General features: G+C 42.9%; 1 protein-coding gene across 1 annotated transcript; it reads left to right on the top strand.

Annotated features, from left to right (window-relative positions):
- Window positions 1-2,411: 2,411 nt before the first annotated feature.
- arl3b (ADP ribosylation factor like GTPase 3b) lies at window positions 2,412-17,366 on the top strand. Its single transcript, XM_015347868.2, has 6 exons — window positions 2,412-2,513; window positions 5,311-5,454; window positions 8,089-8,205; window positions 9,903-9,953; window positions 10,718-10,903; window positions 12,528-17,366. Exons 1-6 carry the CDS (start codon window positions 2,511-2,513, stop codon window positions 12,573-12,575), a joined length of 549 nt encoding a protein of 182 aa, XP_015203354.1. The 5' UTR covers window positions 2,412-2,510; the 3' UTR covers window positions 12,576-17,366.

The raw sequence follows: 17,366 nt of genomic DNA on the forward strand, positions 1-17,366 counted from the left end.
AAACCAGACATCGCGTATGTTTTCTCAAATAATTTTATAGTCCGATACGTTCTTCTCCTTTGAAAATAAACTACAGTTGTTTTATTTGCACTAACCCCCTAGAAGCCTGTTTCCCCGTGGATGCATTTACAATTCTTGTATTGCTCAAATACTGCGATGTGCGGGAAATATATTATTATTATTATATTTGTATTATACGCTATAATTTTTTGGAGCTGTTGTAGGTTCCAAGCACGCTTCTCCGGTCTGAACACAAAGTACTCCGCCATGTTTACTCAGTTTCTTTCCGTCTGGAAACAGCCTGTGTCAGCACGTTGTTCCGTTTAAGCCCTTTGGCAGAAATGCACGAAGAATCCTTTTCGTTTTAGAATACATTAAAAAAACATCGCTATAGTCATATGAAATAGTCATGAATTTCATATGACTATTGACAGTGACCTGTTCCTGGCCTGAACACATCTACACATCTACTGCTACATCTGTTCGTTTTCTTTTCCCATTTACAACCGTTTTTTGTGCAATATATGCCAGGGACCCGTGCAATACATTTATATTTAAATCTATATTTACATCTATATTTATATTCATATTGTGCAATACGATTTTTCTGCAAACTGTTCTGTTCTATTTTGTTCTTTGTATGTCCTGGACTGTGAGTAACTCTTTTAGTGCACCCCTCACTGTACCGATTGTATTGTATGTACTGTATTATTATTATTGTATCATTCGTTACACTGTGGCTGTATTGTCTGTGCTAAGCTGCTGTTGCACTGCAATTTCCCTCACGGGATCAATAAAATATCTATGAAATTTATATGATGTGACAATTTTTCGATGCATGCAGCTACTCAACTAAGATCTTTATACAGCAAAGTTTTTACAGGTCATTTGTTATTGTATATGTAAAATACCAAGTTAATGCAGTCAAATAAATACATTTATACATATATAATAAACTCTGGGTGGCACAATGGCTCAGTGGTTAGCATTGCTGCCTCACAACAGTAGGGCCCCGGGTTTGATTCTGGATTTGGGGAGCTGTCTGTGTGGGGTTTGTATGTTCTCCCCATGTTTACATAGGTTTCCTCTGGGTGCTCCAGTTTCCTCCCACAGTCCAAAGACATACTGGTAGGTTAATTGGCTTCTGGCAAAACTGGCCTTGGAGTGAGTAAGTGTGTGTGGGATTATTGAATTGTCTTAATTATGTTTGATCTTTGCCAAAAGGCTACCCCATAATCCTGGTTAAACTTCCCCTGGTCTTTACCAATCATGGCCTCCTAATCTATGAATTGGCTTCATCACTCTGTTCTCCACCCCACTGATAGCTGGTGTGTGGTGAGAGTACTGGCACACTCTGCTGCTGTCGCATCATCGGAGCTACACTTTGGTCCGGTGAAGGGGAGTCCCCACTACCTGTAAAGCACTTTGAGTGATGTGTCCAGAAAAGCGTTCTAGGCATACGGAATTATTATTATTTAATGTCTGTCTGTCCTGCCATGGACTGGTGTCGTGTCCAGGGTATATCCTGTCTTGCTTCATAGCCTGCGGCTCCCTTGCAACCCAGTACTAGATAAAGTGGTTAGAAGATGGATAAGCATGCCATTTCATTACCAGCGTTGTTTTATTCTAAAACCTCATTTAACACAGTAACACAGACTTTCTTGCTAGATGACAAGTGTTTGAAAGTTAGGCTGCTGGACTCGGCCTCATTGAGCAGCTGTGGGATGAGCTGGCATGAGGCATCTAGGGCTCAGAGACCAGTGAACAGACACCTGCTTGTCCAGGCTGTAGGAGAGGAAAGGGACAGAGTCCAATTCAACAGTGTCTGTAACCTAATATGTGCCTTATATATACACCTTGTATTGCTTCCAGCAGTGTGAACTACCAGCCTATGACTTTAACAGTAAACCCCATGTTGATGACAAATATTAATCAGCATAATAAATCTTCCTATACCATAGCTGTTCAATAAAGTACAGTTGCTACAAAAGAGATGTTATAATTTTCCTGGTACTATTGTAGAAGTGTTGCGGTGATAGGTGGTAAGAGTGATCTAAAGCTCAGACTTTTTAAAAGGGTCTGTTAAATTAGTTTGTTCTGGTTACATTTTGATTTATGCACGCGTATTAAGGTTGTAATACTAAGGAATTAAAGGTATGAATTAAGGGTATAAACTGAGAAAGTGCAACTTTTTGTTCGTATAAATGCCGGTTTTGCAAATCTGCCAATTGCACTGATGTACGCAGAGCGCATGAGCGCTGCATATTCAGAGAAGAGGTGAAGAACAGTTTATTGATCCTTTTTAATGCAGAAAGAATAAGTACTTTGAAATAAAGAAATAAATAATAAAATATGGAAATACCCATTTCAGCCGGTTAGAATCGCTAAGGTTACCAAACATTTTGATTTACGTCATCGAAATCTGTGCTCTTTACGTCGTCGTCTTAGTGAGCTGTTCGTCATCGCCCCTAGTAACCCTTGGCGGCGTCTCGGAGAGATAAAGCTAGAGGATGGTGAGTTCATTTTGGTTTTTAATAGCTATTTGACGGCGATGTAAAGCCAGTCTTGCCAGTGATCAGCCTTGTATTTACTTATGACGACACACATCGCGCGCAGTCGAAAGCGGGGAAGGGTTGTGAAAGTGTGAAGCGAGAAAAAAATGGATTTGTTGAGCTGCGGTCTTTGTTGCAGGAGATAGTAGATTAAAAAAAACACCCGTTGGTTTTCGTGGCAAGCCACGCAGGACCTTGGAGGAATGGGTGCAGATGAGCACGAGATCGATCGCTCCTTGGTTGTTAACAAGCGTCGTGTGTGGGAAAAAAGAAGCGCATATCAGTGCAATTGGCAGGTTTGCAGGAGGAGCAGGTAGCAAGCTGAGACTTACGGCTCTGGCCTGCGAGCTGTAACGTGCGAGGAATTACTGTATCCCTTCTCCGCACGACCCCGGGGCCAGCAGCATATTTATTAGTGTTCATCGTGTAAGGGGGGTGAAGTCAAAATCTGACTTGACACGTATTCAGCCTGTATTTATCAAATCCTGCCACGTAATGTGCCTTTTCAAAGAATCTCAATTTCAAATTCTTCGTCATGAGTGCTTTGTAGGGATGCCAGTTAACATTAAATACGACCGTAAGTCCTCTACTGTTGATGAACTGGTTTAAATCTGTTGCTGGGTTGGAGGGGGGGGTTGATAGCGCAGGACGCGTCACTTTTACTGGAAACCGCCAGACGTGAGACATAGCGTCACGGATAGATAATACTCCCTTAAGGCCCACATGCCTCTTATTTTTCGGCTTTTATTCGGGTTACTTAAGCTAGTAAGGTGTGATTCACAGCATACCTCCAACAAGTGATTCATCTTTGCCCAAGGTGATGTTAGAGTCTTGCAAGAGCCCTGTTGCTTATTGTAATAAATGTGTTGGACACTGAAGCTATTGGTGTCAGCACACCAAATACTCGGTTGTCTGCACAAATTCCACTCATTAATTATTTTGATTAAAAAAAAATTCTTTACCTATAGTGTGTTGCTTGTCTGACACAATCCTTTATGTACAGAAGTGCCTGTTGCTTGCTGTTTGAAATGCACCTCGATATGGACACTGGAGAACACTTCTTCACACAAAGGGCTGTGAAGCAGATGCTCTGGCTACTTTAAAGAATCACCTGGATGAGATACTCAGATTATTTAACTCCCGGCAGCCATGCCTGTTGTTATGTTCTTGTGCTCCTATGTTCTTGTGTTGTTGTGGGTAGCACAATGTGTAGTCTGGATTCCTATACTTATAAACCCATCTCTGTGGAGAGGGACACATTTTGCATTGGAATATATTCAGGTAGAGGCCGACATGGTGACAGAGTTGATTAGTATGGCTCTGTCACAGAACTGGGGTGCTGTCTGCATGGAGTTTGTATGTTCTCCCTGTGTTTGCCGTCCGGGGTGTATCCTGTCCTGTACCCTTTGTGCTTTGGATAAAGTCGTTAAAAAGTGGATGGATAGATGAATATATTCAGGTGTACAGTAGCAGTTTCTGTGCTAATAGTGGCACTGTTGAGCAAATATTTTATCTTTTTTATGCACAACATATTTAACAAAGTAGAGAGTTCTTCAGCTGAGTGGAAAAGACATCCATATTCGGAATGGGCTGAGTGGGGGAAAAATAATCTGACAATTAACATCCAAATTTAAAACTAAGTATTAATGGAATTTCACTGATGTAATGCATTGCACATTAGGAAGCAGGCCTGGCTAGTCTCTGCCTCTGGGAAAATCCAGTTTTGTCTCTTTATTCATGCATACAACAATTTTACAGTCTGTACTGCTTTAAGTTGCTGTAGGTGTTACTGGTGGACCAGTAGGTGGCACTCTTTCCCCTGGACCAGTACTCTAGTATCTTGTTGTTTAGATAAGACATGACACCGGCATCTTGATTTCTTCATCATAAAAGATCGCATGGCACTGTTCAAAAGACTAGCGATGTTAACCTGGCTAAATTCCCCCCTCGGCTGTGCAGTCTGACCCCCGAAATTCCCCCCTTAATTCAGCTGGTGATGCAGTTTCTCGCTTCTCCCCTTGACCTAACTGTGTAGTGTGACTGCTGGTGCAGATTGGCTGCTGTGCTCCAGTAGGTCCCTTCCTGTATGTAAAGCAATTTGTGATCCTTTGGGATACAAAGCTCTTTGCCAATACAATGAATTATACTGGACACATGACGTGCACCATACTTTACAATTTTAAATAAACATGTCTGAGGTACATGCAGTGTACGACAGAGTAGATTCTAAGATAAGTGTTTACCTGGTTAGATGAAATCACTGGACTGACCACATGGGTCAGTTGTGTCCCGGATTCTGCAGTCAGAGCTTCATGGTCTTCATACTGTCTGCTCCAAAGATTGAGTTTGTCTGGGTCGGCCTGGGTGTCCTAGTGACCAATGTGACCTAGCGGCCACCTGTGAGCTGAGCCATCAGGGAGAGTTGTATCTCCAGTGATGCTAGCTCTCCTGCAGTGGATGACAGGGCAGGCTTCAGAGGAAGGTGTGTGTTGTTCCTCTCCATGTTCCCTCAGTACCAGGGCCATAGTGGAGAAGCAACAGCATTAGCTCCTTGCAGTTCCAAGATAGCACGGCGTTGAAAATGAAACTGGTATTTTCAACATTAGAAAGTCACAGGCTGGGCAGAGTGTGCCTGTGTCTTCGTGATGCGCGGGGTGACTCACGCCCGCGGGCTGGGGTTAAAAAAAAGATTTCAGATCGGGTCAGGCGAAAAAAAAAAAGCCGCCCTGCGCATCACTTCTGTGTGTCTGTTTCCCAGGGTTTGCTGTCGATCCTGCGCAAGCTGAAGAGCGCCCCCGACCAGGAGGTGCGGATCCTGCTGCTGGGGCTGGACAACGCCGGCAAGACCACTCTCCTCAAGCAGCTGGCCTCAGAGGACATCAGCCATATCACGCCCACTCAGGTGCGCCACTACACCAGTGTATATACCTGTGCTGCTTACTGCGTCCCTGACTGACCTCGGAAAACAGAATATAGCAAAGCTCGTAGACAGGAAGTGGCCACTCAGCCTGGCTGTTCACCACCGAACAACAGAAACTACACTGGGTTCACTTTGTCAGTAACTTTTCGGATTTTTAATACCCGTGTCATCTTCTCGAATGTACTGACGAGGTTTAGTTCCTTAGTTAACCTTTGTGTATGATATTCCTTTTAAACTCTGAGTTCTCCTGGTCATTTACATTTAAACATTCCCCTGTGCAGCTTATTTTTTTTCAAGTCTTTTTCTATTTTTATTGCTGTCTCTGTGGTGTTTGCATGTCAGCCTGGAAATAAGACTCCCAATTCAAAGCCATTTGATCCGGTTCAGGTTTTAGAAGTTGCAGTCTCTTGTACAGCCTACCGTGGAACTAAACAAGCAGCTGTCTCCTTTACCAGTGTTATTGCCACCGGCAGGCATTTACAGAGTTATACAGTGCCTATAGAAAGTCTACACTCCCCTTGGGCTTTTTCACATTTTATTGTGTTACAGCATGGAACCATGATGTATTTAACTGAGAATTTGTGCCACTCATCAACACAAAGTACTCTATAAGGTCAAAGTGACAAAAAAAACAGACATTTTACTAAATTAATTAAAAATAAAAAACAGAAAAGAATTGAATGCAAAAGTATTCACCCTCTTGCTTTGACACACCTAAATTACCTCTGAGGTAACCAACTCTCTTCTCCAAGTCACAGAATTACTTGACTGGAGTCCACCTGTGTGCAGTTGATTTTGGAATATTTCCGAATAAATACACCTGTGTCTGGGAGCTTCCCCACTGAGTTAGTGCATTTCCAAGGAAACACTACACCATGAAGACCAAGGAACATTCCAAGCAGATCCGAGAGAGGGTCCTTGAAAAATACCAGTCGTGGCATGTATATAAGAACATTTCCAAGGCATTGAATATACCTCGAAGCACAGTGAAGTCCATCATTTAAAACATACAGCAAAAGCCACACTGGAGTGGCTTAAAATCAAAAAGGTTACTGTCATGGAGTGGCCCAGTCAAACCCCAGACCTCAATCCAATTGAGCATCTGTGGAATGACTTAAAATTTGCTGTTCACAAACGGTCCCCATCCAACTTCATGGAGCTTGAGCAATATTGCCAAGAAGAATGGGCAAAAATTCCAGTGTCTAGATGTGCAACGCTGATAGAGACTTACCCAAAGAGACTCACAGCTGTAATTGCTGCCAAACGTCGTCCTACCAAGTATTAACTCCAGGTCGCTGAATACTTATGCATTCAATTATTTTCTGTTTTTTATTTTTAATTAATTTAGCAAAATGTGTGGATTTTGTTTTTACTTTGACATTATTGATGTGTTGATGTGTTGATGAGTGGCAAAAATTCTCAGTTAAATACAGCATGGTTCCATGCTGTAACACAATAAAATGTGAAAAAGTCCAAGGAGGGTGTAGACTTTCTATAGGCACTGTATAGCCAATAAGTACAAAATGACGTCTAGCTGCTAAAATCTGAAATGGCTCAAACTGCTAGGCACTGGAACTCTTATCTCCACTTCTGCCGAATATAGACCTGAGAGACCTTTTTTTTTTTTCTAGCACACTTACGTTTAAAGACACATGCGTTTGCATGCTTTCCTTTATTCTGCTTGCATATATATTTAGCCCCCACACTACCAAACCTGACTCAGATGACACTCCTGCACTTGAGCTCGTGTTGTTTTTCACGTTAAATGCTGCAGTGCACCGCACTTACTTTCTACAAGGACGTGCGACGACAGTGGGCTATCCTGTAGCTGTGGTGTAAGTCTATGCACAGACGGGTTGATGTAAGAAGTTTCCGTTTGCAATCTGGCAACTGCAGACTCAGAGTGAAACAGTGAAATCTTGCCTTTGAACACTCACCCGTTCCTGCAGGCAGCGGGACTGTACTTCTGCAGCCTAGCAGGTGTAAAAGGAGAACACATACTGTATGTAGACTTGACATTTCATGCTGATTAGTGGTCAGATGACTAGGCCTTATAATCTGCTAACTGGGGAGGCAGTTTGCGTGGTACTTAGTCTAGTTGCATATGTGATATACAAAGCAGAATATGTTTTCATTTTTTTTAAAACAACAAGTTAAACTTCAAAAGAATCCATTATGAAAAATATGGTTAAAAGAATCCATTCTGGGCACTGGCCTAGGAGGAATTTCATTTTCAAAGCCGAAAGTCTGTAATCACCTTAATCAATTATAAACGTGATGTTTACCATCTTACAAGTTACAGATTTGAGGAAAAAAAAAAATTAATCACAGCATTGAAAATTAAAGCTGAAGAAAAACATAAGAAAGTGGATGTACTGTAATTTGGTTGGTCTTATTTGATTTGATTAACAGTAGCTAATGTATCCAACCTTTGCTATTAACCTTTGCTAACCACCTTGTCGAAGAAATAAAATAACGCTTTTCCCAGTAAATATAGTAAACTGTGAAACGACTTGAAGAGCAGTGTTTTTTTTACAGCTGAAGGCTCAGGTGCTTCAGGTGCTGTTTACGATGGACGAGATTGATCACAGAGCTTTTTGTTTCTCTTGCTTTCAGGGCTTTAACATCAAGAGTGTCCAGTCTCAGGGTTTCAAACTGAACGTGTGGGACATTGGAGGTCAGAGGAAGATCAGGCCCTACTGGAGGAATTATTTTGAGAATACAGATGTGCTCGTAAGTAAAAAAGAAGAGTGTTTATACGTCTGACATATACCTGAGTAATGGTTATGTGATATCTTGGTCTAAAAAAATCTTGTCCATCATTTGCTTATTTAATTTGGTCAAGGAATTTTTCCATCTAAAAGCCCTACAGGTACACAGTGTCGACTGGATCCAGCAGAATTCTTAAAGGCCTTGAATTTTCTAAAGTGCAGTAACTATAGCCTGTGTCATTTAAACCTTGCACATTCACACATCATGGGAATATGAAGGAAATGTGTAGTTCCCATTACAAGCAGTTAAGCTGATCCCTGATTCATTATGTTACTGTTTAGTTCCATTGAAGCTGAACATTTTCATCATCGTTATTGAAAAATGTAAAGACAAAAAAATGGACTGCAGAGGTGTAACAAACTGTCGAGACAGAATTTCAAATAAAGGCAGTTTGAAAATAAAAGATAAAGTTTAAGGGCTACCGTAGCTCTGTAAAACCAGATTCAACTGGAAAGCTGGGCTGTGCTGGAAGAAAAGACACTTGGCAGTGGCTCAGCCAGTGAAGAGCTCCTGAATTTCAGCTTGAAGTCTATGGCTGCTGGATTGTTCCTTTCCTGTGGGCTGTGTCATGTGCTGTCTGGCTGGGATTACCCGTGATGAGGCACACAAGTAGCACCCATGTAGCAGAATGCCTGGGCTCTTGGGTGGGGCTGCAGTTGGCCGGCCTTGACCTCTTCCTGCCGCAGTGACCCCTGTGGCTGGGGTGTCTGTGAGTGTGTTCTGTGCTGGGAAGAGAGCTGGAGGGGGGGGAGGGGATTTCTAAAACATGGGATTGCAATGCAGCACAAAAAAAATGGCCGTCGCTTCTGAATGACATATGACCCTTCTGTGGTTGACTGTTGTGGCTGACCTACAGTTTTGTCTGTCCTGTTCCACTTTTTTTATACTTCAAGTCAGTTCCTACACTTAAGTTTGTCCCCTGGCCAAACTACTGAGCACTGAACAAGTGAATAGGCTCTCTTAGAAGCGAGCAACTTGCTGAGCAGACACTCTTCCATCACTTGTCCTGGCCAGATGATGCCTGAGATGTCAGTGCTGTGGAGTACTGGTAGAATACATTGGTCAATCCCACAAAACGTTTTCCTAACCCCACACACGGTGAAACGCTGAGGCTGATTACAAGAATGGGAGATGACCAGGCTGCACATATTTCAAAACTTGGGGAAAAGCATGTCACAGTCCTGTGCCAGCTGCTTGGCAGAGGCCCCATGTATATCATTTGGGGGGGGCCTTAGTCAGCAGTGATGACTGTATCAACATTTCTATTGCATTAGACAGCATTCAACTGACTTTTTATTTTCTCTCATATAAGGATTTGGAGAGCATCAGAGGACAGTCATTGATTCCCCAGAGGTGCTGTTGTTTAATGCATCATGAGCATATTATTGGACATGACTGCTCCTTTGTTCTCTGAAATCCACCACATAAGGATTAAAAGAGACTACTGGCCTTAGCCTCTCTGCCCTGTTCAATTACCTCATTCAAAGCTGGACCAAGAAGGGCCCCAGAGCCCAAAACGCCTACTTTCAGCTGAGTTTCACTCTTCTCCTTTCCCTTGAAAAGTGCAGAGCCCAAAACGCCTACTTTCAGCTGAGTTTCCCTCTTCTCCTTTCCCTTGAAAAGTGCAGTTGATTAAAAAGCTGCCTTTTGTGTTTCAGATTTATGTCATTGACAGCGCTGACAGAAAGAGATTTGAAGAAACAGGACAGGTAATGTTCGTTTTTAAATTTGATTATCCCTGTGAGAGAGTGAGGTGATCTTATCAGTATTTAGATGTTCTTTGCTACACGTCTTCAAACCTGCTTATCCAGGGAAGGAGTATTGTGCAACTTTTTGATCCATATCTGATTCTTCCAGCTGCACGCTCTTATGTAAGCAGTCTCCACACAGATCTTGAATATTTCATGCTTTTAACCTGATCTTGAGAATGTCTGTTTAGACACACTGGTGGAGATAAAATCTGCTAGTATTAATACTAGTACTAAAGTACTAATGCTTCTATGTGACATTAGTACTATGTGTCAAGAGTTTCCACCTCATAAAACCTGAAATGGTGCTCTGATATGATCGTTATCTTTGTTTCCCCTGCTGCTCAGCGAGTGGCATTCAGATTATCTGCAGAGCTCGACTGGGACAGTGTCTGGTGTCGATCGTGCCTGTCTCTGTGATAACTGTGCCTGTTTTGTGCGGGGCTCGACTGGGACAGTGTCTGGTGTCGGTCGTGCCTGTCTCTGTGATAGCTGTGCCTGTTGTGTGCGGCGCTCGACTGGAACAGTGTCTGGTGTCGGCTGTGCCTGTTTCAGGCATAACTGTGCCTGTTGTCTGCAGAGCTCGACTGGGACAGTGTCAGGTATTGATCATGCCTGTCTCTGTTGATAGCTGTGCCTGTTGTGTGCAGACCTCAACTGGGACAGTGTCTGGTGTGGGTCGTGCCCGTCTCTTGATAACTGTGCCTGTTGTGTGTGGCCATCAGGAGCTGGCAGAGCTGCTGGACGAGGAGAAGCTCAGCGGGGTCCCTGTGCTCATCTTTGCCAACAAGCAGGACCTGCTCACGGCCGCGCCTGCCTCCGAGATCGCCGAGGGACTGAACCTGCACACCATTCGCGACCGCGTCTGGCAGATCCAGTCCTGCTCCGCTCTCACGGGGGAGGGCGTCCAGGTGCGGCCCTCCTCCTTGTCTCTTTTCCCAGGCTTTGTCACAGCGTTGGCGTTGATACGCGTTGTCATGCTCTCACAAAGCCCTCAGAATAAGGCTGCTACTTCAGTGCTTCAGAAACCCTATCCAATTCTCTGTGCTCTTTGGACAAAGCTAACGCTCAAGACAGAGTAATATATATTTGGGAAAAATTGCCTCATTTATTCAGAAAAGCTTGACGATGATCTTTTTTTCCCCTTATTTTATTTTCAGTACTGTTTAATTTGATTTACCAGTCTGTCCATCATCTTAGAATAAATCATCTAAAAAGGGCCTTTGAAATGCACAAAATCTGCATGGAAGGTTTATTTTCAATCACAATGACAAAGGGTAACCTAGTTTGTAGTGTATTTCTGTTATATCTCTTTGCCTCACACTCCAGAATATCACCTGGGAAAAGTAAATGAATCCCTTTTGGTGCTGCTTTAATTTTCAGATTCACCCCCAGTCCAAAATCAGTTCCTGGTTCTTGCTGATGAAAAGACACGGAGTTCAAGTCTCAGTTCCTTCTCCCAGTTCTTACCAGTGCTGAGTGTCCACATCTTTCTGCCCATCTGTCCCTGGGTTGCTTGTGTTGCCCAGCCTCCCTTCCAGACAGTAAAGCCGCCTTTGCCTTGCCTGACAAATGATGTTTTCTGTGGAGGGATGCACGCCCCCTTACAGATCATTAGAAACGGGTTCACTGTTTAGACCAAAGCATTGAAAATGAAATGCTTGGGACTTACATCAGCACCAGAACTGGGTGAAGGACACACAATAGTGGTCATAGGAGGTGCTGAATATCTCTAAACTGATGCAGAACCTCCCTACTGGCTATTTGCCATCTGCAAAATCATCTGCAGATGAAAACCGCAATATCATTTCTAAACTGAATTGGATATTTTCACCATCGTCAAATCCTGCGTTGCTGACAAGATATGGATCAATGATGGATGAAAAGCAAGCAAGTTTTCCCAATACAGAGCCAATTAATGAACCCTGAGGTATAGACTAGTACACAGCAATCATGGCTCCTTCAGCCAAGCTTGACTGCTCCATTATAAAAACCCAAGGAAGCTTATAAAGAAAGCGTTCAGCCCAATTGATGATCATTACTTATTTGATGTGGCATCTGCTTATTTTGTTGATGAGGCGTCACTACTGGTAGTTCAAACTAATGGGGTTTTAAAGTATAGTAAGAGTTTGGGATTTTCTATCCATCCATCGGTTTTCTTCCTCTAGTTCAGGGTCACAGTGGAGTTGCAGTCTATGCTGGTAAGCAATGGCCACAAGGTTGGATACACCCTGGACAGGATGCCAGTCCATCCGAGGGCACACACAGACACATACACGCACACGTGTGTCAGGGTCATTTTCTCAGAAGCCAGTTAACCCACAACTAGATCTTTGGGCTCTGGGAGCAAACTGGAGCACCAGGAGGAAATCCACGTGAACACAGGGAGAATATACAAACTCCACACAGACAGCACCACAGGTCTGGAATTGAACCCAGGGCCCCAGCACTGTAAAAAGGCAGGAATGCTACCCACTGTGCTAGCATTACTTCCTACAGAGATTTTGTAATATTTGTTTTTTCTTTTGTTTTCAGGATGGCATGAACTGGGTCTGCAAAAATGTGAATGCGAAGAAAAAATAGTCGATTTGTTTCTTTCGGGGGTTCTCTTTGGACTGGCAGATGAATGTAAACCAAGATGGAGGGAGGAGACTTGAGGAGATCAGAACTGATGTACCAAGAGCAACACTAATTCCTAAACCCACCAGTTAACCACCACCACCACAGCAGCAGGACCTCCATGTGGACCGTTGGGTGAGAGTGATGTCTCCCGGCAGCCCCCTCTCAGATCTGTCTCTGCTCAGGTTACTTCCCTGGAACTGTATTGACAGTGTGCTGTGTTCGTATTATGAGTGAGTTAGGCTGGGAAGTGTGTTATACAAAGTGTAATTTTAGAATCAGGGCTTCTGTGAAATCCCTACATCAGTGTTCCTGTGAGGTTAGGCGACACTCAGGTTTTTTTTTTTTTCAGTTTATCCTGGTGGTCTGTAGTGTCAATTAAACTGTAGAGTCTCCCCTAGTCAGCCGTCGCTTAAGTACTAGCAAATACTAATGAGCGTGGGTCTGCTGGAGCCATCGCGGAGTAGCACCTCATTCAAGTGAACAGCACCACTGTTTGCATCAGTGATTCGAACCCACGACCCACCTGTCATCAGTATGTGACAGCACAGAGTCTTAATTCCATTTCCAGGAAGCCCCATTCACAGTTTTCTTACATCAACACTCAATCTCCAGGTCTGGCCGCAGTCCTGTCACAGACCTGCTGATTTTCAAGGACCTCAAAGAGCCTGGTTTACAGCATGCAAGCTCGGTGACCACCCTTCAGACAAAATGGGAAGAATCACAATGTGTGTGAAGTCTTTTCTTTCAACCAAATGGAAAGCCTGCCAATTGTGGCCCATCTAGAAAGTAAAGTGTTATAAATCACAAGACTTACTTCAGGAAATCAGAACTGGGATAAGGCAAAGTAAACAACATGTCCTAAAAGATTGCTGAAGATATCTAATGGTAAGAGACCCCTGTAAGGCATTGCTGTCAGAATAATCTCTCATCCTAATACAGGGCTTTAAGGTGAAGATGTATACACATTTCAGCTTTCCCAGTAGGCTAGTTAATTGACTGCTTTCCTTAGTAACCGAAAGCCGAGCCCTCAGTCCTGGCAATAGAAAGGCTCACTCATCAGCTGACTATGTGGCTATGGTCTTCTGTCACAAACTCACACTGCCCCAAGTGGAACGGAGGTCACACTGCTTTGTCTTCATGAGCACATTTTGTTTTTTTCTCTAAAGGTAAGAGACATCAAGAAGGTACAGTATTGTGATCAGAATCATGATAAGGCTTAAACTTGAAAAGTCAAACAAGGCAAAAGCAGCTCAACCTTTATTAGATATAAGTCAACTATTGTAAAACCTTCATATTTTAAGTTTTGTGGAAAATGTTAAGTGCTTGTTTTTTTATTGCATTTCAAAGAGTGGCAAATAGTTATTTGTGTGTGGAATAAAGACTCTTGTGATAAATTTCTGTTCTTTAGCACATAAAACAGTATTGCAACACTGTGGAGAGGACTGTCCTATACTATACTCTCCTGCCCCTGATGTGTCATGGTTTCTTGTAGAGGAGCACTGAAACACTGTGTCAAAGTGAGACAAAAAAAATCCATGTTAATCACAAGTGGAGGTACAATTAAAGCTCATGAACTCATATATAAAAATATAAAACGGTAACTACTGAAGTGCTGGAGGGCAAATGTTTCCTCTGATGAAGTTGTTACTGTGATAGATACGTACTGTGTAGTCATCACACTTCCAGTATAACAGTTCACAAATGGAGTTTGTCAGTAAAAATCAAGGGCAAGGGAATAGATAATCAAATGAATGATCTCTAGATTCTCTAGATGTCTTTGATAATGAGGACCTTGCACAATGTTCTTGAATGACTATAGTTTCAAAATAGCATTTGTTATATATCGGGAAGGAATTCTGAATATCTGTCTAACCAGAAATGTGATAAATAGGAACTTGTATCAAGAGATCAAATGTATTCATTGATCTTTGATTTATAGATATTCTTTACAGGATGTTGACTGGCTAGGTTAGGCTAAAAACAACTCGTTCTGTCTTAAGACCACCAGGACCTCTGTTGAAGATGCAGGAGAGGTTCTTTACTAGCTGGGCTTAGTTCTGAGTATGTAAATGGCAGTATCCTTTAGGCCTGCTGCAGTACATTTATTTGCATTATTAAGTTTATCTACGTTCAGTGCACATATACATATTTAAAAAGCAAGTCGGCGCGCCTCTGTGTTCTCTTTATCTCTGTAGAGACAGTCTCTACTTGGCCCTGGACCAGGCTTGTCAGTGTTTACTAGACCAAACAACATCTTAATGGGATTGGCAGAATTGAGCTTGCTTCACACTCTTTGATTTTTGATCAAAATAATTATCTGCAAAGACCAGCCTTCCAGACAGGACGTACAAATTGTAATCGCCCTGTAAGAGAGTTCCATTCTGTTCTGAAACCCTAAGGTACTGTATATCTAATCACAACCCACCTCACCAGTGAACTCTTTGAAGTCACGTAACCTTTTTGTAACCAAGTGAGAGACAGTAAGTGGGAGTCTGATATAATTGAACAGGGTGAAGGTGAGATAGGCAGCAGGATTTAATGACCTTTACCAAAGCCATCTTAAAAGTTTAACTATGGCTTTAAGAATTTATTTAAACATAAATTGTATTGCAATGATGTCAGGTGGGTGACAGCAGTCCATATTGGGGTCATTGAGCTTGTTTAACATTTATTCATGCTGAGAGACTCCACAGTATAGCGGAAGGCACTGACTTTGGCATCTGAATGCATTGACTATGAAGCCCAGTGGCTACAGTCAGCTTTTTGTGTACAATACTAAATAAACCCTTTATTCCAGGGCATTCATAACTTTTTCTCTTTACTCTAAATAGATAGCCCAACTCTTGTTAAAACACTGCCATAATGTAACCTAGAAGTATCTTTGAAGTTTTCAGGCCAGTTTTATTCAGTTTTAGTCTTGTGACCTTTTGTTCATGTCAGCACCCGATATTAGAGGAAATTTGTTTTGGAACTGTACTTTAATTTATGAATTTAATTTAAACAGAACTGACCTGGAGAAGAGAGCAATGTTTTAAAATGGATTTAATGATGGCTGCCAAACACTAGCCGAAACAAAATGTGGGAGACTTCAGAGAGTTAGGCATGAGGGATTGATCTTTTGCTGGAGAAAAATCTCTGGAAGTCAGCCTGTAAGTTTCTTTTCAGTATTCTGCAGATGGTGTGAATTGAGGCTGAAAAGGCTGGCTTGTTTGCTGAAGTCACTTTTGCAGTTTCCTGGATGCAGCCAATACTCTGTCATTTTGTTCATTTCCAGCTCTAAAATGTCCGTTATCTCTTAAAGAGGTGCTTGATTTTCCTAATGCTCTGAGGTAGATCAGTCTCAGGGTTGAAACTTCAGCAGCCCTGAAGACCTGATGCGCTGCATTCCAGCGCCTTCTTGTTGACGTGGTTGGCTGACATTGTTTTCATCCAGTAAAACTGCTGTTATGTCCCTGTGAGAAACAATAAAATGTCTTTGTCTTTATTTCCCTTTCTGTGATTGAAAGGCAGTTTAAAGCGTGGGAGTCCTGGTACAGTGAGATGTTCAGCAGACAAAGATCAGTCACATGCAGTGATGAGGTGAAAGACAGTTATGTCACTGATACTCCTGGTCCTGGAGGGCCCTGTGTCTTCTGCTTCTCATTCTACCTTGGATACCTAATGGCTTAATTAGGATCATCTGATTGCTCAACTGCTTTTTTATCACCACTGTTTTCAGTGACTGAAGGAGGATAAGTTCCTTTTAAAAGGAGTGAATATCACTGGGTTAAGATCTTTGAGCTGTTTCAGTCTCCCCTTTGCCTAGTCTGACTCCTGTCAGGTACAGGAGGTTTGGTGGCCTACCAGTGAGGAGAAAAGTTTTGTTACCAGAAATTTCTTGGTTCAAACATGGGTTTCTGCCGCTGACAAACTGTCTCACCCTGAGCAGGTTACTAAAACTCTTGGTGCTTCCCTACTCTTGAGGTTTATGGATGATTGTGTCTGCCATAGTGTTCCATGCCATAGCTGTTGAGCCCACTTTTTGTACCCAGCCTGTGTACACTGTCTGGAAGGAGACAGGGCTGAAGTTTCTGCTGTATCTTGGGTCTGTGTCCCTAAGGTTTTATTTTTCTGCAAAAGAATGTGTTAAAATGTCTTTTAGAGTCCAAGCAGGTTCTCTAGAGCTGTTTTTTTTTTCTTTGCGCCTCCAGTCCCGGGGATTACCGATAGTCCAGGTCTCCAGTCCAGCCAGCGTGTGGTTTCTTTTGAAGCTTTGGGTATTTCATCTCCCAATGCAGCCACTCGCCTGCTCTGGGAGAGGAGCCTCTCACTCCCAGTAAGGACTGAGGGCTCCCTATCGGGGGGTCCCCAGGGAAGAGGCCGCTGCGGGGCTTTGTGGTGGCTGTCTGAGGGAGCTCAGCCCGTGACTGGGGCGCCTTCTCCAGATCAGGAGGCGGCTCTCATGTCATGGTATTATCGAGCCTGGCGTAACTATGGCAACGGGACATACACAGTCCTGTTGAGCAGAACCTGCTGTATTTGTCAAACCCTCACCCGGAGCACACAGCATGCCGCCGCCTCCCATGGGCCTGTCAGCACAACATGCTGGCCTGTTGGCAATTGTTCTGTGTTCCTTTTTCTTTCTGGGTTTTGCTTTGTTTTCTTAGCTGAAAGCAAACGATGGGTTTTTGTTGTAGTGGCCTGCATCTGAACGTGTACTATAGATGTTGTACTGGAAGAAATAAACACTGTTTAATAAAGACGTTGACTTTC

The sequence above is a fragment of the Lepisosteus oculatus genome, chromosome 4 (genome assembly GCF_040954835.1).
Source record: "Lepisosteus oculatus isolate fLepOcu1 chromosome 4, fLepOcu1.hap2, whole genome shotgun sequence".
NCBI classification, from domain to species: Eukaryota; Metazoa; Chordata; class Actinopteri; order Semionotiformes; family Lepisosteidae; genus Lepisosteus; species Lepisosteus oculatus.

What these genes read in the sequence shown, in the direction of transcription:
- arl3b (XM_015347868.2), top strand. An exon ending in GATTTGAAGAAACAGGACAG is followed by an intron (nt 9,954 to 10,717) that starts GTAATGTTCGTT and finishes TGTGGCCATCAG; the next exon opens with GAGCTGGCAGAGCTGCTGGA. An exon ending in TCACGGGGGAGGGCGTCCAG is followed by an intron (nt 10,904 to 12,527) that starts GTGCGGCCCTCC and finishes TTTTGTTTTCAG; the next exon opens with GATGGCATGAACTGGGTCTG.